Source organism: Eriocheir sinensis, chromosome 14 (assembly GCF_024679095.1).
Source record: "Eriocheir sinensis breed Jianghai 21 chromosome 14, ASM2467909v1, whole genome shotgun sequence".
In the NCBI taxonomy this organism is placed as follows: Eukaryota; Metazoa; Arthropoda; class Malacostraca; order Decapoda; family Varunidae; genus Eriocheir; species Eriocheir sinensis.
The window spans coordinates 11,683,920-11,706,752 of record NC_066522.1 but is presented as its reverse complement, the minus strand read 5'-3'; the positions used below and the strand labels follow the sequence as shown (position 1 = coordinate 11,706,752).

Genomic DNA, 22,833 nt, shown 5'->3' with positions numbered 1-22,833 from the left:
TCCCTATTCTTTTGAGATCAGGAATTGTAATCAGATAAGTAACACATAATATATCAGTTATCAAGGAAAGATGAAGTGTAAACAACCCTGAGATTTTCATTAATTACTTTGGCCTTACTGACTTCATCTCAATTTTATTAATTAGTTCTTGAATTCCTCATTTTATAGTCATGCTTACACACAACTCTATCTAGCTATCTGATGCGTGGTTTTTGCCAGCTTCCACTTCAACCACTGGCATAGGTTATTTTCTTCATGCTGGCCCCTTTTATCCTTATAGTGTGGCTATACCAGCTCTGATCACTTTACTGTACTTGTCTGTCACATAACTGCAGTGTTACACATGTCCTGTGCCTCATTGTTTTGTACCCTGTGATGTTTCTTGGAATGTTATTTTTTATTTTTTTATTTTTATTTATTTTTTCTCTTGACTGACCTTTGCTGCTTATCATACAAGAGTTTAATGTAGGTAGTGCCTATCTTCAACACTATAAAGGTCAAGGTTGACAATTGTAGCATAACAGATTAAGGTCATATGAGTCATTATAGCAGTATGTCTATTTCAACTGGCAAGGTACATGGTAATGCAACTGTGTGCATGAATATGTATAGCTACACCGATTTCCTGAACTGTGGCATTGACATGACACATCATATACCACACTTGACAGGTGATTTTGATTCTCCTTCACTGTGAACTGTTTATTATGTCACTGACACATACTCCTTTATATTACTAAACAAAACCTAAAGATCTAAATTTGCTCCCCTCCTCCCCATCCCTCCCATATAGAAGCAGAGTATATCACATCATATTGATATATGTCTGTATCGGCAGGTGGAGCTGGCCTTATGGGATACTGCAGGACAAGAGGACTACGACAGACTTCGGCCCCTTTCCTATCCTGACACAGATGTCATACTCATGTGCTTTTCTATTGACTCTCCAGATTCCTTAGAAAATATACCAGAAAAATGGACTCCAGAAGTCAAACACTTCTGTCCAAATGTCCCAATTATATTAGTTGGAAACAAAAAGGTAATGTAATCACTGAAATTGCTACTCAATTCACTATAATATAATTACTGTATATAGTTATGCCTCATAGACATTCCCAAGCATGATATTTCAGGTCATTATAATTATTTAAAAAATTGTCATACATTATAAAAAAAGGGAAGCAGTTGTAGGTATATGTAAATCAAATGAATTTTTGCTTAACTTTTATGAGAACATGAATATCCTTAACTTAGGTGATTCATACAAATTACAGAAGTAAAACTATGAATAAAGAATAAGAGAGGTTGTTCGAATAATATTAATTTTACGTAGAAAATTTTCACAATGCTGATTTCTTTTACCTCAGGATCTCCGTAATGATGCTACAACTATTAAGGAACTTCAGAAGATGAAGCAAGAGCCTGTGAGGCCAGAGGAGGGCCGTAATATGGCTGAAAAAATTAATGCCTTCGCCTATCTTGAGTGCTCAGCCAAAACCAAGGAAGGTGTTCGGGAGGTGTTTGAAACTGCAACTAAGGCTGCCCTTTCAGTCAGGATTAAGAAGAATAAGAAATGTACCCTTTTGTAAAGGTATGTAGATTTTGTAGTCACATTAAAGTAGCATATGGCATTTCTTTAGCATGCATGATCTCTTATATACAGCATCCTGGTTACTGCAGTTTACTTTCCCCAGGTTTCCCCATACTATACCAAACCAACATTTAAACTTTTAAAGCTTTTAATATTTTGTAATTCTGTAATTAGAAGTATGTCAGGACTATGTCAGGGAGAGGCGTGAAAGATCCTTGAGAAACTTAGAGCAGGCAAGGAGGGAGTGTCTGGATAGAGAGAGATGGAAACTCTTATGTCGTGGCCATCCCCTGGTGGGAGCTCCTAGGAGCAGGCGTCAAAGATGAATGAATGTAGTGACTAGAGCATATTCTCGAAGTTGCAGTTTGTGTGCAAGCGAGTGTACATACACATGAATTTCTCCTTAACAACAGCCCTTTCAAGTGTATCATTCAAAAGCTCATGCTAGTAAAGGTAAAGCTGGGGACATGTGCTACAGCTGTGCATGACTTCAGCGCTCATCTCTGCCTCATTGTCCCTTGACCCTGTGGTGGGTGAGAAATCATTACCCTGGGACACAGGGCTAGTGCAGCATACTGGGGCCATATACTCAAAACACGCCTTACCGACAGGCGCTATTTCAAAACGGCTCATCAGTGGCGCCTTTTGTTTCAGCTGGATCCTGACACACAAACATATTCAAAGGTGCCTTTGGTGCGCTGAATCGTTGAAAGGCGGCCATTCCCTCTGAGGCGCCTTTTCACGAGTCGACCAATTACAATGTTGTGAGAAACTGGCTTTAAAGTGTGAGCCACTGAGCCAATCATGTAGCATTGCCCTCAGCTGACAGCCACGGCACCAAGGAGTGGAGAGAACATTCTAGAATCTTTGCACGGCGCGAAGGGAGAAAACATGTGGATTCAAGCGAGGGGGAGAAATGTGTCCGTTGAGCAGCACTTCTGAAGTGGTGTTACTGATTTAGTGGTGATATGTTACTCATATATAAGAATCAAGTTTACCAACACGATCAGTTAATAATTATGGGATAATAGGCTACAAACTTCGCAGCGATAGATCAATAGTGATAATAGGTCGCGAATTTCTTGATAATAGATTACTGAGTCAGTGGTAATAGATTAGTAATATGGCATAAAAAATACTGATTTTGTAGTGATTTACTCAGTGGTGATAGGCTACTTAGATCTTCACAATATGGTGATTTTACATAATACATGTCAAGTGATACTCAAATTTACACAGAAACCTTAATAAAAGTATGTTCCTTACAATATAGGTCATATTAACACCTTTAAGCTTGTGAAAATAATACAAAAACAGCTCGTTTACGAGTATTAAGCTATAGCCTAATACTTGGCTGTTGTCACATCCCGTGAGCCCCTATCAATAATAACACCATCGATTGTTCTATCTACTGAAGTAACATAACTCCATTTATTAGCCTATTATAGTGTTACTTGGGGTCCACCTCACAGTGAGTGGATAAAACAGCATTAAATAACTTCATGAATCACAATTCAAGATCCCTGAAATCATTGATAACTCCTTATTTGATTAGGTAAAACAAGTTTACTATGGTGCTGCCACCCAGTAATTACTCTTGAAATGATGTGTTTCACTCAAAAACAAGTTCTGAGGTTGTATTTCATGTAATTGTTAGCTAGGAGACAGGTGTTCTCCTCCACTGACTCGCCACAGGGCACCTTTGCCTCCTCAATGGCAGCTCCAACCCTACCTTTCTACAAAGGCACTTTTGAGCCCTGTTTTCAAAAATAGCGCCATCCAGTCGAGCTTTTGTGTATGCACATTTTGGGGAACGGCAGTGCGGAATTGCACTGTTGCCACGACAACGCCTTTGAATGTTTTGAGTATGCGGCCCCTGGTTACTACAGCTTATCTTCCCCAAGTTTCCCCAGGTACTCCTCAACCAGCCTGAAAAGGAGAATGAACAGCTGAGTGGGCTGCTCAACTGACCAGGGCGGGATTCAAACCCAGGCCCACAGATTCGTAGCTTGGCATTCTAACTACTTCACCACAGAAGCACTAGTGATATAAAAAATAGTAAATTTAGGTATAGTTTGCAGTTTGTGCTAAGCTGCTAGTACTCTGTGCTTATCTCTCTCTGGCTGATTAGTCTGTGGTGAGGAAGAACCCATTACACCAGGACACAGGGCAAGTGTGATATCTGGGTTACCACAGTTTACCTTCCTAAGTTTCCTCAGGTAACCATTATTGATCAGTCTGAAAGGAAAGATCAACTGCTAAGTACACAATGATATACAGTGATATAAGAAGGCTAAGAGGCCAGATGGCTTGCACATGGCAAATCCAGTAGGTCATTCACAAACTTCCTTCTCCATTAATATATCTAGCAGACATTTAAAGTTTCAATCGTGTTTGCATCAAAATATTAACTGTTAAGTTTCTTATATAACTAGTCTTAGCTACATTGCTATCAACCCAATGAACATCAGCTACAGAACTACAGTAAACCCTCAATATAACTGACCCGCTTTTAACGGATTTCGGATATAATGGACAAGGTCAGAGAGTCAGAGATCCATGGGGACTGACTGAGAATAGTTTTTGAAGCAACCGCACCCGGTAATTACAATAACGTATGCCAGCCACCTTGGCCCCCTCCCTTTATCCCATCACTTGGTTACTGTAGTCTTTTTCAGCCCACCTGATGAAATATTTTCCTTCTTTTGGTTCCCATTAAATTGAAGAGCGTATTTACACCAGCCCGTGTTGTGGGAAATATCTCCTTGCAGAAATTAGTTGCTGTGCTGTTCACCACACATGTGCACTGGGGGAATACACAGCAGGAAAAACATTAATCTGCCTGGTTTTGTTCTTGTTTGTCCACTTGTGATCTTTGTGAACGGTGAGTGATATATTGAAACAGTAAGCAAGTTGAACCTCTGCGAGCTATTTTATGGCTGTGGCAGCAGGTGTATAACAGGCATTTAATGATTTGTGACCAAAACAGTTAGCAGATTATTTCATCACACACTGAAAACAAAAAAAGTGTCTGCCAGTGCATTTGTAAAATTTTACCTACACCTGCAACAATACGACCCCCCCGCAGGGCCCTACTGCCAACCTGGCAGCCTCAGTACCTCTCAGTCTGTCGCCAAGTGTGGTGTGCAGCTATACAGACAACGTGCAGACAACATACGCAATAAAAAATATATATATACCTACGTTTATCAGGTTTGCCGGTATTATCATACGTATTTTTAAATTAATGCCGCTTAAAACGGACTTGGCATTAACGGACTAAGTTCCCCCCCAATTGATCTGTTATATCGAGGGTTTACTGTACCTATGTAAGGCAGTACAGCTGCATTGGTGTCAACCCAGTTAACACAGGATACATAACTATGCAAGGCAGCAATGTTTGTTTTCTTCAGCCACGATGTGTGTGTGTGTGTGTATAATTTCATATCCCCTGCTTGAAGCCACCAAGGGCATTATGTCATAGCAGATGTCCTTGTTTCTTTACGGTTGCTTTAAAAGTTACCTTGGGAGAACAAGGCTGGCAGAGGCAAGCATTAAGAGCTTTTTAGATGAAGAAGATTGGAGAAAGGTACACTATGCAGTATGCAAGACAACCCTGACCAAATTGTTGTACATAGTGTTTATATAACAAAAGCTTCATACTGATGTTTTTATTTTTCCATTTTACAGGATGTAAGGGATGAGAAGGAAGGCACAATGCAGTATGCCCAAGAGCTTGCTACCTGGAGGTTTGAAATTGTACTGGCTCCCCTCCCCTCCCCTTCCTCTATTGTGCTTTTCTAAGCTTTCTTTAAGCTGGTACAATAGAAAACTGGTGATGAGGCACTTGTCATTTCTCCATCAGTGCTTACATGGTTTGAAGAATGTGAGCTAAAGGGATGCAGTGGTGTTGTTTGTAGTGACTTAGATGAAAATATATATTTGTTTGCAGATAGGTTTTGAAGTCAGTCAGTTTGCATAAGTGAAGCAAGTGTAATTTATTGTCGTCAATATATTTTTCCCTTAATTTTTTGTGTATTCTCATTACCTAGGAAGGGGACAGGTTGAGGAGTGGTAGCTTCAGTTTCATGAGGGAGTAGTTGTAGGTCATGAGAACTTGCTGGCCTCATTAAAATTTGGTTGAAGTCCAGAAACATACAACAGGTGAAAGGATCCAACTTTAGTTTTGTCTACTTCAGGCAGCCGTTGTCTAATGGTACTCTCAGAAGCCTCATGGTAAGTGTGAGGAGTCGTCTCATATATGCATAGTAAATGGTATTGTGGCTTTAGTATTTAGGCTGATATCTATTACTTTTAACTTCAGCCTCTTTTTTATATTACTGAGCCGATGATGGGAGAGTTGATGAATGGAGTTGTATGTTGGGATGTTCAATAATATATACTTCCTTATTTGATGAAATAGTTATGTATCACTGGGCCATGAAATACTACCATGCTCTGGTCTGCTACAGAACCACTCAAGTGAATACTGGTGGCATAAAACTAACAAAATTTATATTGGTACCCATTGACTATTCACTAGTATATTCTTATAATTTATAAGTCCTTGTAATCTTTTGTTTTAGTATTTGTCTTTAGTTTGAATAGAAGAGAATTATTAAATTTGCTTATTACTATATTTGCATAATTTTGTTTAATTTTCTTTATACCTGCATTATTTAGTGCAACATTACAAATGCCAAATGACTTAATTTATAGTTTTATTTGGTACTAAAGGCCACAGCTCACCCCCTATGAGTCAATTTAGAGCTGTGTCTTCCCTAAAATTATATCTTACATACCAAGACAAAAATCAGTACATGTGTAGTTAGATTTTCTACTTGAAAATTATTTTGCATCAAGAAAGCTACTTTCTCTGACCTTTCTCCAGTTTAGCTCTTGTCAGCTGCTGACATACTTTGAGATGAAATTATCCCCCAAGTCAACACCTTTAGTGTGTAATACTGTGTGTGATTTTTTATATTGATTTGTATGTATGTACAATCATTGAACCAAGTTTACTAGACTTGCAGCTTCAAATTATTTACCAGCTCAGAAAGGATCTTCGCTTGGTGATGCTTCTTCAAGCCAGTGAGAGTTATAATTTCATACATATATAAATATATATATATTTATTTTTTGTTCATTGACTAAATGTTGGTGTTTATCAAATTGATATTTGTGGTTTATATGTTGAGATAATTTAGGTTAGGCTTCTTGAGAAATTGTTACCTTAGCATGGACAAAACAGTGGCTGTTCCTGGGTCTCATTGGCTTGTTGAGTCTGCACCATGTATTGCAAAGTGTTAGCTGAATTGCTTTTCATGTGTATTCAACGCTATAATATCATGAAAAGATTATATGTTTCAACAGTGAATAGCTCTAAAAATCAGTATACAGCCAGTGTACATCACATTCAGTTTACCCTTTTGTAATAAATATGTATCCTTTTATCAAGAGACTGTCCTTACACTCCAGTACCTGTCCTAATCATTATTGCTGAATCACACCTACATTACTTGTGCGTTATCTTATCAGGCCTTTTTTTTTTTTTTTTTTTTTTTTGCCCATGTGTGCCATGCAAAGGGGAAATTTGATTACATGTGCACTGTAAGAATAAGCAAGAGTGAACAAACCATAGGATGGGTGAATAAATTTAATTTTGCTTTGACTCAGCAAATATGGTTAGGAAGAATGTGGGAGAGCAGTTGAGGCAGATGTGTTGACACTAACTTAGACTGGGTTAAATATTGATACACCTGAGGCCTACAGCTTCCACTAGGATTTATCCCAGGTTTATATGCATGCAGATGACTGGCCAGGTGAAAAGAGGTGAAGGTGGGCCTGAGAGGCCTGGTTTAAGAAGCTATTTTGAGAGAAAAAACAAAAAAAAACAAAGTGATTATTGCTATGGGTACTAAGCCAACCAGTCCATGCACCAAGCCATCCCAATCCTCCAGTTCATCCAAAACTTATTCAATATGGAGGGTCATCTCCTTAGAGTGTGACTTTCACACATGCCTTAGGGTGCTGCACCCATTTTACAGCACTTCCCTGTATTTTTTGCTTACTCATTGTGAGATGGCATTATGAATGTATACAAAGAACCATGTCATTTTCTTTTCTACTCCCCATGTAAAAACAAGAATACAGCCAAAATACTAAGCTGAAAACATAATAATGAGACTGACAAACAGAAGTAGGTGGCACACCTTACATCCAGTGACAGATGTCATTTAGTATTGGAATACATGCTAATCATATATACCAAGCCACAAGTCTAAGCTGTTTTCAATGACCAATTTTGTAAAAAAATGGGTAATGAAGTATTACAGGTAGCAACCTGATGAGCAGCAACATGTGCAGTATTGGCAAAGTTATTACTTTAGTCAATTCATTTCACAACTATTTACAAAGTTGTGGTGATTATTGTTTTCCAAAATGAATAATCAACACTAAGGATTAAAAATTCAATTAAATGAATACATGATCGTATTCATATGCATATTGCACTCTTAAATACTGGTCAATCAAAGTTTGATATAGCAATAAGAATCCTCACTGAAATGTCCTGGATGTTTTTAAGCCCAAGTTCTATATCACTGATAAATGTGTTTAACATTGAAGCTAAAAAGTAAGAAATTGCAAGCCCTTCATTAGTGAGTCTGAATCTTTTCTCAGTACGAGTCAATATGAGAAAAGCTTTTCATGAAAAAAATGAAAATATGTTTCTTATCAATTAAATACAAGAAAAATATTTTTCCAATGTGAAACAAACCTGTAAAACTTAACTGGATTAAATTTTTCATACGTACTATACTAAAAGAAGCAAGGACTGATGTTGGAGTCATGATATGAATTTCATCATTAGATATATCTAGGTGATTGGCAAGAGTAATTCTAAAAGACATTAGACACAAAGGGTGATCAAAGAAGTGACAAATGATATTTATATATAACAGTTTATTTACGTACATGGTTAGTCAAGGAAAGCTTACCACCGACATTGCACAGGTTAACTACTGGGGACTCGAGCACTTCACAAACCCAACTCTTTCCTCCACTCTGAAATTACTGTAGGTCTGTGGCAACACACACGCACACACACACAAACACACACACACGAACATTCACATACACACCTCAAGGCCTTTGAGGATTTTGAGCAGTGAAATGGACTCGCACTTAAATAGGCATGTTTCATATAAAAATACAAAAGTACGAAAATAGATGCCGTGAAGTTGCATGTCAGGAAGAGGTACAATTTTTCCTGTAAACCAATAAAGTGGCCAAGCAAAACAAGGCATCACTCTTACTCTGTGGATGTGATACTACAGAGCAGAGGTGGGCACCCGCTAATTTTTTGTTAGTCCACAATTCGCAATTCCACTAATTTTGTTGGGCATTCCGCTAATCGCTAATCCGCAAATTTTCCAGCTTCGCCGGTCTACTATCGCAAATCCGCTAATGCTAATAATTTTTTTTAGTCCATTAATGAAGTCCGCAACAGTCCGTTAACCCTTTATTGGTAGTTAAAAACATAATTTCCAATAAAATTACCTTACAATTTATATATTTTCATATATAATATAAGTTTTAAACCAGCAAAATACAAAATCCTCATTACAGTCATTTTCCGGGACAGTGCATGAAATCCGGGACAATTTTATTTCCGGGACGAACCATTAAAATCCGGGACGTCTGCCCACCCTAATCTAGAAGTTTCTCCACACTTTCAAGAATATTCTTGAATTACCTGGAAAGTTCATTCTTGGCGATTGAGAATTTGTTAGCAGACTATAATTTTGGCATTAAGTGAACTGCAACCCCACTAATTTTTCTAATTTTCCACTAACGCTATTTCCCAAATTTTTTGTTAGTCCACTATTAGCGATTAGTGGACTTAAACTGTGGAATGCCCACCTTTGCTACAGAGGCAGATGGTACATTTAAGGGTATCATACATATTAGGCTTAACTGATAAATCAAAACCTCATCCCATCAAATCCATGTTTATCTTCTCTAGATCATCTGATGAGGCTTTCCTGGCAGGCTGAAAGAGAACAGGATTAAGTAGACAGGAGAAGGATTACACATGCATTTGACCTCAATGACCATTCTCTTGGTTATGGATTTCAGGGACACATATTCTCTGTTTTACATCTGTGGTGCATCCTATGGGTGTGCAAGTGGTCCCCAGTGCCCATCTAAGATTTATAAAAAGGCACTTATCAACACAACTTTAAATATTGCAGGAAGATTCAAAGCAGAGATATTGTTGCACCATTTTAAACAGTTGTTTCAACTTGTGGTCACCCATGCAAGGCATAAGGATGAAATGACATTGGCACCAGTACCAAGGCCAAGGGTGTGCTCCTCTTTCATCGGCCTGCACTGCCTAGTGTGCATTGTTTCGGATTAAGTTACAGGTAAACTGTACTAATACAAAATATTTTCTGTATATGCAGAATACATTATCTGGAGACCACAAATTATTTACATTTTGTGAAATGGAGATTAAGAACATCTTGTGAGATACCTAAAAGGGATGTAACTCAGCTAAAGGAAGTTGAAGTTATAGAGTGTTTTTTCTTGCACCTATTTTTCCATAGAATTTTTGCTATATGATTGCATCTCCTTGAACATAACCAAGGAAGACTTAAGAGTCTTCAGTCCACTGCCAATCAAAAGATTATACTGACCGAACTGAAACAAAAACAACTAATATATGACACCTTTAAAAAATATCTCAAAAATATATATAAACAAGTAAAATAGGTTGGTACAATGACTGAGCAATTATATAATTACATCAATGATGAAAATTTCTTGTTATTCCATGACTGCACAATGTTGAAACTAATTTGTAATGCATGTATATTCCTCAGATAATAATAGTTCAGACATTTGACTTTTTTCTGCTGTTATGGAGAAACCAAAAGTCTAGCATATGAGATACTGAATTTTCAAAATAGTACATGAAAAGTGACATTATTAATCATTACTGACAGCAATTTCACCAAAGCTCCAGTTCATTCTATTCTGAAAAGTTTCTTCCAATCATACAAAGCTCCTGGTCACTGGTTGCACTATTGACTGTAAGTACATCCTAACCATCATATTTCATATATGTGGTAGAATGGGTCAGGACATGTCACTCAGCAACTCATCTAGTGAACTCACCATCACAGAGGAAAGGTTTGTATGGCTTGTTTAATAAGGTAATTCAGTTCCAGGAAAGTGAAGATCTAGTTGATAAAAATAATCTAGATGAAAGAAGATTGCTTAATTGATACCACTTATTCTGTTGAACAGCCAAAATTATTATAAATTAGAAAAACTTGAAGAATGTAAAGATGTAATGAAGAGTTCTCACTGACACAACTCTGCTATCACTGACTTGCATCAGTGGTGGTAGTGACAGGAGATACAGTATAATAAGCAACCTCTCAAGGGAGTGGTCCTGAACAATTTATGAAAACAAAAATGCATTCTGGGTATTTCTTAGATATTCTTGTATGTGGTTCCATTCTCATACATACACTTACAAACACATAAGTACACACACACACACACACACACACGCAGTTATGCATGCATGCATGCACACACACACATTCCTGCACATATCATGATGTTCTTTTTTTCTTCTGGTCTGGCTTCTGTATATTTTGTCTTCCAAGTCAAACAGAAACATCAAAGTACCAATATCCTGTACATTCATGAGTCATCTGGCATTGTTCAGTCACTCACTGAGATTATGTCCTGCAAACTCAACTTTTTATGTACATTATAATCACTTATAGTAAATTTTCTGTACACTCCACTCACATATTCCAATTTTCTGTACATTCCAGTCACATCTTGTTTAATTTCTTGTCCATTTCAGCTCACTCGGGTAATTTTCTTCTCTGCCTGTTACAGAACCAAACTCTTATCAGATGAAATACTATAAACCACTTTCAGGGTTGTCCTTACAGGACAAATGCCAAAGAGTTCAGAGTTTTGCCTCTCCCTGTGCCTGAGTTAATTTTTTCCTCTTAATTAGGGTGTCAATGATAATAAAAAATCCTGAAAAATACTGCTGGGATGCTGGTGTCTTACTTCCAGCCATTCCTCTAAAGTATACCTGGGACTTGAGATCCACCTGTGTGGTTGTTTTACATTAGCCAAGTCTGCCAAGCCTGTTTGTTATATCTTAGGCAAAACTGTTATCATTTCCTCTTCTCAGCTCTCTTATTTCCTTCCTCTGATAGGTCCCCTTAAACCTCCTTTAAGCTGCTATGCCTTTATTATGCTCTAAACTAGTATAAAGGAGGGGGCAGTGTTGGGGGAATAGGGGAGAGGCACCAACAGGCATTTTCTGCTCTGTTAACCCATGACTGCTTTCCTTTATGAGTAAAATTATTGTGAAATAAAATAATTATGGGGTGACATGACAAGGCACATATCAGAAATGAGCAAGTTATTAAAAATGTCAAGAACGGTGATAATTTTCTGTAGGGAAGGAGGAGGTGGCTTCCTTGATCCCAAAGCCACAGATGGAGCCTCTGATGGGTTGACTACATCCTTTGTCTGGGATAAGTTCTGGATGGATGAATAGAGGAAAGTATCAGTTATGGAAAGTGGACAGTGGGTCTCCCCCATACTGATATGCTATTGGTATCAAAGGGTAGTTAGTGGTGCTTCATGTGGCCTTGCCTCCCCTTGCTGAATTGGTAAATGAGGCAGTAATGTTAAAATGGCTCAGACTTGTGCTGTATCCTCACTGATGCCTTGTGTGGCCACTATGTATGAGGCAGCTTTCCCCACATCCCAGGAGAAGGAGGCAAGGGTGCTGCGGGCTGCCTCTAGGGGCACGCGGTGAGCCGGGATGAGAAGCTGTAGCCTGGTCAGCTTCAGGGCACGATGCACATCCCACTCACACTCATTGAGAGCCACAACGCACTCCTCCGGTGACACATGCTGAGGGTAAGGGGGTGTAAGAAGGGTTAGTTGTAGGGATGGAGAATGGGAAGGAACAAAAAATAATGGTTGGGAAAAAAGATTGGTAGTTGTTGGTAAAACAAGAGGTTATAGGGAATGAATTAGACAAGCCAAAATCAAAGTATGGGATGATGAAAATAGTAACAAAATCCAGAGTGAAAAAAAATGTCTGGAAAAGGACAAGACTATCAGCAGGATTCACTGGTAGGGATGACTAAGGATACACATGCTAAGAGGAGGGATTGAGGGAAGAAAAAAGAAAGGTTAGTCAAATAGTATTGGCATAAAAATATAAAAAATAGGCATTACTTAATATTCTGATCACTGAAAGGCATGAGGCACTTGTGTATATCAAAATACTGTTACACACATAGGTGAAGTTCATTATGAAAGTTTATAGGGAAATTTGCCAGATTTTATAGTGTAAATATATTGATGAGCAGAAATGTGAAAACAGTACAAATGTGGGTTCAGTGGGCAAAAGCTGTACCATAGCATTTATCTTGCTAAAGGGATAAAACAGGTAGACAAGGTAATATAGTAATGATAGAAATGGACCCCAAAATAAATTTATAATAAAGAAACACACAATACACAAAACATCAGTAAGAACAAAGTGAGACCATCAGACATCCGCACCTCATTTTTGAGCACCTTCTGCATGATGTGCACCTCGTCAGACTGAGTCCCCCGCGCCGGTCCCTGGGTGCGCCGGGAGTTGGGTCGGTCCATTGCAAAATCAAGTAGATCCTCACATGATACGTGATCCCCATACTGGTAGAGGGAACTACCGCCACTCCCCCCACCCCCTAGCCTCTCTCGAAAACCATTAGAAGGCAGGAGGGGATCAGGGGATGGGGTGTGAGGCTCTGGGGCACTGCTGGTGGGGTAGGCTGGAGGATGGGGTCCAGGAGGAGATACACTCAGCTCTTCCTCTTGTATGTCATCAAGCGCATCCATTTCACTTGCCACTTGACTTTCAAAGCTGTCATTCAGAGAGCTGGGGCTTCTGTGAAGGGTGAAGGGAAGAGAGGTGGATTTGTATATTTATGTGGGTGTATTTCTCTATTTGTGCCTACCTAGTTGTGATTTACAGGAAATAAGCTACACTCATGGAGTCCCAACTCAATTGGTCAAACCCATTTAAGTTTTGGGACTGAACAATCTCTTACCCCAGGCTGTTCCAATGTTCAATGATTCTAATGGTTAAGATGTATTTCTCTCAATTGGAGAAACTGTATTTCCTAACATCTTTCAAGCATCTTATCTTTTTCAACTTCATTTCATGCCTTCTAGTTGCTCCCCCGTTCCATATCAACAGATCTCCAGCAATTCTGTCTATTCTCTTCATCCCCCTGAACACTGAAATTATGTTATCTCTTTCTCTCTCTTCTTTCCTTTAAGAATGCCAGCCCCATAGTTTCCAGTCTTTACTTGTATGCTAAATCTGTCAGGCTAGGGGCCACTCCACTTTGTATCCTCTCAATATTGTTTATGTCAGCAGCTGACAAGTCTCTCTGACAATCTAGTTACATGAAATTTATCAATGTGATGAATTATACTGGACAAGTCTTTTTTTTTCCTTTATACTCATATTCTAATTTCCCATTGTATGGTTAAAAGGTGACCTCTTAGCGCTGTTACGCATTTTAAATAAATTGGATTCTTTATTTTTTTTTTCATTATATTTAATTTACCATCCCTGGCTTCCCTCATAAATCCTAGGAAGATCTTCTTACATCCTTTTAAAGTCCTTTTCAGCTTTTATTTTACTCATGATCTCGGCATCATCTGCAATCAGGCTTCTTGCATAATTATTTATTCCTTACACAAAGTTAAACTCCACTTGTTACTTTGTGTGTTACCTTGTGTCTTTTATTATGATGTTACTGTCCCCATTTATTAGTCTCTCAGGAATCCTACTCCATAGTGCTCCTGTTTGGTTCTCTTATATGTGTGGTACCTTGTCAAGGGCTTCTCCAGCTCTAAGTAGATACAAATCACAGCTATTCTTGTAATGTGTCAATTGCCCTTAAGTAAAAGCTCTTCAAATTAGTGACACATGACTTTCCACTTTAGAAACCCCAAATAGTACCTATCTTCCAGATACATTAATCATTAGTCTTTCAATATTCTCTCGCAGTTTAGCAACATGAACACCAAAATGTATCACTAGTGAACAAGGAAAGAGCATTTCATAAAGAGATTTGTTGTATCAAGAAAAGAGCAGATGAAAAAAAGGCCAAATCTTGCCTGACTCACGTGAACAGCCTGGGTGGTTTGGCAGGCGGAAGTCTTGAACCCAGTGTTCCGCTTGCCTCCTCTCCTTCTAGACTCTCAGAAGTTTGCAATGTAGTGGAAACATCATCAGGGGCACTGTGGGACTCCAGCTGTGGGTTGTGAGTGTGCTGGATTACCAGGCGGCCGGTAGGGGCATCCTGTTTATCTCCTGAAGTAAGAGCCGAGACATGGCCACCTCCCCGAAGGAGTGAGTTCGTCACACCACCGGGAATGATGAGTGGGTGTTTGCGTTGGTGTCTGGGCTTGGTGAGGCTTGCAGTGGGCCGTGTGCGGTCTCGGGGAGGCAAAGGAAGTAGGTTTATGGCATCGTGGCTACTATCAAAGTTGCTGCCATCAGGACTGGTCCCTGTGTCTGCATCACTGCTGCTGGTGCGGTGAGCTGAGTTGGGAATTATGAGTGGTGATGGCTTGGGCTTGACAGGTGGTGGGACCTTACTGTGCTTGAAGCCCTTGGGTAGTGTTTGGTGTGTGGAAAGGTCAGCAGATGTGGGGGTGGTGGTTGTGGTGTGGCCCTCTCCTCTCAACCCACCCCCCCGCATGCCATGGCTTCGCTCGATGGTGCTGAACCCTGAGCCTCCACCAAGGTTGTGCTTGTTTCCCCTGATCTTTGGCCGCACAGTAACACCTGCCCGAAGCATTCTGAGGGGATTGTGCTCAGCTGGCTCTGGATCACTAGGAGGGGGTGAATCAGGCTCCACCCGGCACCCTAGGGAGTCAGGGTCAAGCCCTGGCCGTTCCACCAGGGAGTTGTACACCTCCCTGGCCTCCTCTGATATGCTTGACTGTGTTGGGGCAAACAAAAGACAAGTGCACTAACATGAAAAAAAGGAACATAACAGGGAGGGATGGACAGACAGACAGTCTGCACAAAAGGTGATGGGTGCAAAGGGTTAATTAAACTGATTAAATAAAGCAACACTGATGTAAGCTACTCTACAACTAAAATTAAATTTGAAACAATATCTTAAGGCAACAAGTGACTGGCATGCAGGTGAACCTTACGTAATAAAAAAAATCAAATATACACAAAATGTGAGCTTATTTTAGGCTGCCAGTGGTCTGATGTAAGTAATTGACTAATCAAAAGTTATGGTTGTGACACACTTAACTGTAGAGTTTTCTTAAGGTTTTGTGACCTATTGGAACGTCTAAAGATCCTCTTAAAGAACTGCCATGACAAGACCTTATTATGCCTCTTGGTTGCATGGCTAAAATGCAATACCAACAGTAAAATACTCAACCTAAATCTTTTCCAAACAGATACTATTCATTAATCTTGAATTATAGAAAGAAAATCACTCATGATTTTGTAACTTTAAAAACATTTCAAGTGTTCCCTGATGCTGCTGACTGACTAACTGACCACAAGAACAGTCTCATGTCAATGCAGCAGGTATTAATCACTTATTAATTTTTATCACTGAAGGCTTTTTGCAGAAAAAAAAATCTAATGAGGCTGCTGTTATTCCACAGTGAGCAAGCGAGAACTATCATCATCCTTTAGTGGGATGCTGAATAAAAACAAGTGTGAAACAATGCCTGTGTCTTGTCTCACAGTTACTGAGGCCTCTCTGGCTTCTATCTTTTCACCAAATACCTCAGCATGCTGCACATGCTTCTGGTCTAAAAAAAAAAAAGATAACTTGGACAATTTTGGAAATCATTTTCCCTTCTGAAAATTAGCATGAGCTCAAGTATTTTTGGGGTGTTTCATACATTTAAACAAGGGACTCTGAACATTTGAAGTGGCTATATGTCTTGAACTAATGGTGACCATAGACTGGGCTTGCCTGTGCTGCTGCCAAGGCCAAGTGTTTGTTGGTACCTTTTAGTGTACTGCCAGTACAGTGCATAAATAAATAAATAAATAAATATATATATATATATATATATATATATATATATATATATATATATATATATATATATATATATATATATATATATATATATATATATATATATATATATATATATATATATATATATATATATATATATATATATATATATATATATATATATATATATATATATATATATATATTACAATTATAGTTTACCCCAGTGTTCAGTGAGCACAGCAGTCTGTCTTAGGATGTTCTTTTTCTTGACCTTAAATCACAAAACCTTGGCAGGGTTCAGTAATGTCATGATATAAAGTATTTTCTTCAGCGATTTGTATGAAATTCATTCACTAATATTTCAACTCACCTAATTTAAAACTAGCTCAAAACAATTTACTTAGTATAAGTCTATAATTACAGTATAAAAATGCTACCTACATTTTTAATTCCCTAATTCTAACATGCCCATAAAACTAATGGCCAAGCAGCAGCTTCTTTAACATCTAAAATATTACGTATATGAATATTGGAGGGAGGTAATTTTGCCATCACTGGTCAGGGAGACGTGTCTGATTCATGGTACAACATGCTGCTCAAGTTTCATGTTTCAAATTGTCCAGATTAACTCCATATTAAATGAGACAACATACCTGGTAATATGTGTCAGTCAGACAGTTGACAAACACTTAGGCATCTTCATTCACAAAATAAAACAATCTGGCAAAGCTATGAGAGTTTCGTTCAAATGTAATACAGTACTACACAAAAAGTCACTCTGGTCAAATCTGGTGTACTGCAACCTTTTCCTATAATTAGTTGGCACATAACTAAGCTCATCATGGTCAATAATACTGAATGAAGACTGTTATGGCAATAGTTCCTTCATTACACTGTTTATTTTGTATGAATTACTACTTGGCCTAATAACAGCTAGTTTTCTGTTTCTACAGTCAGGAACTTAAATTTTTTTATTGTTATTTTTACAAACAGTACACTTATCATCTGAGGTTTGTTAATAATAGAGATCCCAATCCTTAAAAGGGCATTTATTATGCTTGTTCCATAGGCCCAGCAACTGGGGTTGGCACTCGGGGAAGACCAGGTATAGCTTGTTCTTTAGTGTTATTTTGTTTCAGCCTAGCATTACTTTTAAGTCTAAAGCCAATATCTGTTTTCCCATCTGAACTAGTATTTTCATATAGTTATATACTCTTGTATATTTCCTCTCTATAATTTCATTTTAATTTATTTCTTTCACTGCAACATATACCCTTCATTCTCTATTGCTACTCAAACTACAAAATTATTTTCTCTAAGCCTGGACCATAATACTTTTCTCTCAACTGTCTGTTCATAGAAGTATGGGACATTTGGTCCCATTTTTCCTGGATGCTAGTGGTCCCACACTAACTATGTTAACCTACAACTATAGTTTATAAAAATAAAAATGTAATGCTTTTCTTATTTAAGCACTACTGGCATTCATGTTTTTGTTTTCTGTTGATCCCAGAACCTGAGGGGCCACATGAACTAGAAATAAGTTTTCTTTGTGAAATTAACACTAGTTCCTCCGGCAGCATAGTATAGTTTTTTCGTGCCCTTCAGTGGCTGCAGATTCCTCTATAATCAGCCAGTGCTTTTTCCTAATAGTGTATTGATATTTTGATTAGTTTCATTTTCTTGGCAATAAAACAATTTTATCCTAAAATTATGGCAAATGTGCTGGACGCATGTGCATGTATGCCTTGCCAAAAAGCAAATAGGAATTGAAGCTGTAACACAGGAGCTGCAAACTGCTTGCAGGCAATTTCATATTTTACTAAATATGTCAATTTCTCTGGTAGCTTAATAACAGTGAGTCTAGTCACTGCAGAGGAAGGCCACCTGTGGTAAGTGGGTCAAGTCTATGAAAAGGTACAACCACTTGCACTCATGTCCAGAATGATGGTGAAACAGTTTTGTGAGTTGGTAGCAGTTTGCTTATATCATGGGTTACCAGGTAGATGGACAGCAACAGCCTCCTGACAAGGCCCAAACAATATGCCATGGTATATACAAACTGACATGTGTCCTGAGAAAAACTTCTGGCCATGAATGTAGGCAGCTGTACATTACTGTGGAAAGAGTGATAGATTTATGGCTTGATAGGCCAAGGATTTACTGAGGTGAATTTTTGCAAAGGCTTCTAGGGCCTTCTGTTCCACCAAGGCACTCCATGGGTGGGCCACAACTAATGGTGACATAGTGCAACATGTACAATAAAAACAATAATAAATCAATAAAAATTCATATAAATGCCATGCATTACATGTAGTGGTTATGTGTCATGCAGCTAATAAAAGGTTATTGTAACCTTAATTACTGTTCCATGCAATGAGGAAAGTTAATGCTTAGAATGGCAAAGCGCGGTTAAATATGAATCAAAAGGAAAGATTTATTCCGCCAACAAAGTCAAACGTTTTCTATGTCCTCATCGATCAACTGCAAAGAAAAGAAAAAGAGAGGCATCATAATACATGGTTGCAGAGGTATTAGTGGTGTTAGTGTTTCAGAGAAGATTTGTCACTTTCAAAATATGTGGTCTCACCTAGTGACAGCATTTCAATAAAATGCTCTATAAATGTGACAGTACAGTACGTAAATACATATCTTTTACTCGAAAATTGTAAAGATACATACAGAAATACAGAGGGACAATTTTGAGAAGAAAGAATAATGAAACCATGTCAAGAATATCAAGCAAAAGACTTAATGACAGTATGATTAAGCTTCATTCCACCCAAAAAGGAACCCCATTTTTGTTTCAACATAACATTCTCACGAGTCTTTCCAAGATTCCAAAGTGCTGGAGAAAGAAATGTTTGAAACACTTCCCAATGGGCTTTCCCATAGGCTTCATCTCCTCTTTGCATGCCAAGTAACTAGGCTACAAGTACCTCTTCAGCACTTCCACTTGCACCAGCATTTTGGTGCAGTTTCAGGGAAGGGAAGTCATATTTGAAGATTTTTTTCAATGAAATATTGAGAAGGCAACCATGAGGCAAAATGTTCTCTCTCTGAAACCTTATGATGCTTTCTCATCATACAGTTGGTTAGAAATTAAAAGAAGTAGCAGGAGTTATTAAAAAAACATGACAGCACCTGGATTTTCAATTAGCATCTTTACTTGAACATTGTGGTAAAATGGAAACCAATGAAAAATATTTCTCATCTTTTCTACACCAAAAATATGAATCAAGCCCTGTTATCAAAGTGCTGTATCTTGGCGATATATTCGTAACTTGTCATGTCAGTTATTATTCAAAATAAAATAACCCAATTCTTGTAAATATTTGAGTAATAAAATGGAGCAACCTGTCAACTGTTCATGCTGAGACAAGTTCAGTAATTCTCCTGCTTTTTCCCTTTACCATTCCAATTACACTTTTGGTCACTACATCACAATACCACCATTACATTCTTTTCCTTATCACATTAACTATGGTAACTAAATTTTTTCACTTCCCATTCCCATTCATGGCACATAACTTAATATAATTTATTTGTGAGTTTGATCAATACTCCTGTGATGTGCAAACTAAAGCCATAGAATTTTTGCTGCCCTTGCTAGCTGTGTTGTTAGTATCATTGTATTGATGTAGTTCCCTGAATATACCCATGGTACCACAGGCTATGGGAGTATCCTAAAACATTTCCTCCCTTTCTTTAGCCTTACTTGAAGATGGTGTGTACACAGCTGCTTATAAATGGAAAAGGAGTATGCACAGAAGACATATGGGTCATTGAAGACATAGGTAGAATTCTGTTTTTCAAATCCTACGTATGCTAAGTCAATTAAAACCCAATACTCATGCTAGTTAGGGATGCTGCTTTTGTTGTTAATCAAAATCATGCACTAATTTTATCATGTTTTCTGCAAGAACGTTCTCTCCACATTTCTGGTATCAGTTTGTACTTATATCTACAGAACTGAAGTGATTCTGCATGATCACTAAACCTCCCACTCCATAACCTTACATTGGTGCCTTTTCCTTGGTCTTGTTAGAGGAGGAGAGGCTGAGCTCCATCACGGATCAGTATAACCTGTTAATCCCAACACCCCGCTTCCTCGGAGGTTTGAGCATTAGTGTTTGGGTGGAGGAAATAAAAAAAGGGCCTGGGATCAACAGGTTACACTCCTTAGTGGCTTTATGACCTGAGGTAATGAGGATATAGATGAGTCTGACTGACCTGAATGTCTGGTATTGATGCAGCCTCAGCACTGAAATGTCTTCTCTCATGCTTGGGGCTTCCCTTTGTTGAAAATCTGGTGGGGGATAAATCTTGGGTAAGTAAGAAAATAAATTAAGTGGGGAAAAAAATTACAAAAATGATGATACAATACATATGGGTTAGGTTCTTAAAAACTCTTATGGTAACAGTAGTTGAAGAGTTGGCAGATGAAGGATTGAATGTGGTGAAAGGGAGTGCTAGAACAGGGTAAGTCGGAGGTGCTTCTGTCATGGCCAACCCCTTGAGAGAAATTTCCGTGAGGGGACAGGGCATAAGTGATATAGATAAAGAGATAGCATATACCCAACATTTTCCTTTCCCATAGCTTGGGTGATGATTACACTAAACGAACCATGGAGGAAGGGTGACATTGTAAGAAGGTAATATGTTTGTAATATGTATATAACAAAGTACTTTGCATGAGAAATACTATAAAGATGTTAGTTTAGATGTATGTAGCTAACATTAGAAAATATCAATATTATAAACACATTCTAATGAGGAGTAAGATACACCACTATTATTCATAACTTCCTGGCGAAGTGGTGGGCACACTTACTTAAAGGAGAACCGAGAGCCTCCAGGGTGCTTTGTAGGGGAGGAAGGGGTGATCGGGGAATCTGGCATACCCTCAGAGTCTGGTGGGCTTTCTTGGTTGCAGTCTAACTCAGACATGCTTTTAGAGGCGAGTTCATTAGCCATTGCTATCGCTGAGTCCAAGGTACGCTGATCAGCTGCTGAGATGGGCTTAACCTGTTGTGGTTTGGTCAAAGTGATTACCTGCTGTTCTAAAGACAAATGAAAATAGTGTAGTAGTGGGTGCTAACCCACCACAGGTCCAAGGGCTAATGAGACAGAGATGGGCACTAAGGTCACACACACTGTTAGGGCATGCAACCAACTGTAACTTTACCTACATCATTATTACTGATGTATGTGAGAAACTTTTTGACCATTTAAAAGCAGTGTGGCTCATTTTTGTGAGGTGCCTTTTCTCCTTTTTTGACGAAGTTCTTTTATTATCGATTGGAACATAAACCTCCCCCCCTTGAGGGATGTGGAACATTAAAATTTATGCTGATAATGAATATGAACATCAATACGGTTATGAATATGATGATGGCAATTATGGTTAGCCTCACCGTGGCCTGTTTCTTCTTGGAACTGTCCTTGCCAGTGATCTTGGAGGCAATCTCCTTTAGCTCATTTTTGACATTGTGGGTTTCGTTGTCCTCGAGCAGTGCCTGAGTGGGATGGGTTGGGGTGAGCGGCGGCAAGGAGGTAGGTGGGTCCAAGGAGATGGGGTCAGTGGTTGTTGATGATCCTCCCAGTGCCTTGAAGACTTCATCCATCAAGCTTGGCCCGAGGTCAAAGGAACTGCCGCTGAATGGCTGTTGAGCACAAAAGCTTGTTTGTACTATACCTGACTGGATTGGAAAGGTATAACTGAGATTGGTAAGACAAACAAATGGAGCTAAATCTAGTTTTATAGCTTGTGGAATCTTCATTGCCTGTTTCTGTTTGCAGCAATAATTGGCTGGATATTTGTGGATTTGTGGTCATGTACTGGTGGGAAATTAAACTCCCACTTATACATCATAATTCTGTAGGATTGTTAAAGGGCTGCTGATGACATTGAATTGCACCTTTTTTTTTACTAGTACAATGTAACATGAAGAAACTCAAACGGATAAAATGACAAACCCACCAAAACTATTCCTATGACCTACAAACTTTCTGAAAGGCATACAAGGGCTATAAGCCACCACTGGGCTCTAATCATAAGGCACTGAACTACTACTACATTAGTCTGTGTCTTCCTATAAAATATATTCT

At 38.6% G+C, this 22,833-nt stretch overlaps 2 protein-coding genes across 7 annotated transcripts in view; one reads left to right on the top strand and one right to left on the bottom strand.

Moving 5' to 3' along the window:
• Positions 1-7,044, top strand: part of LOC126998456 (ras-like GTP-binding protein RHO) — a 43,818-nt gene extending 36,774 nt beyond the window's left edge. For both annotated transcript variants that reach the window (XM_050860160.1, XM_050860161.1), the window contains 3 exons: positions 839-1,039; positions 1,368-1,591; positions 5,282-7,044. In XM_050860160.1, the coding sequence (XP_050716117.1) occupies positions 839-1,039; positions 1,368-1,589 (423 nt within the window). In that variant the 3' untranslated portion in view covers positions 1,590-1,591; positions 5,282-7,044. The remainder of the gene's footprint in view (positions 1-838; positions 1,040-1,367; positions 1,592-5,281) is intronic.
• Positions 7,045-8,534: 1,490 nt separating this feature from the next.
• The window catches only part of LOC126998453 (activated Cdc42 kinase-like), an 83,721-nt gene continuing 69,422 nt past the window's right edge, over positions 8,535-22,833 (bottom strand). For 4 of the 5 annotated variants that reach the window (XM_050860153.1, XM_050860157.1, XM_050860154.1 and 1 more), the window contains 6 exons: positions 22,140-22,424; positions 21,557-21,750; positions 20,956-21,031; positions 14,840-15,660; positions 13,217-13,586; positions 8,535-12,556 (listed from right to left, as the gene is read on the bottom strand). In XM_050860153.1, coding sequence (XP_050716110.1) covers positions 12,338-12,556; positions 13,217-13,586; positions 14,840-15,660; positions 20,956-21,031; positions 21,557-21,750; positions 22,140-22,424 — 1,965 coding nt within the window. In that variant the 3' untranslated portion in view covers positions 8,535-12,337. The remainder of the gene's footprint in view (positions 12,557-13,216; positions 13,587-14,839; positions 15,661-20,955; positions 21,032-21,556; positions 21,751-22,139; positions 22,425-22,833) is intronic. The other variant, XM_050860156.1, reaches the window with a different exon arrangement.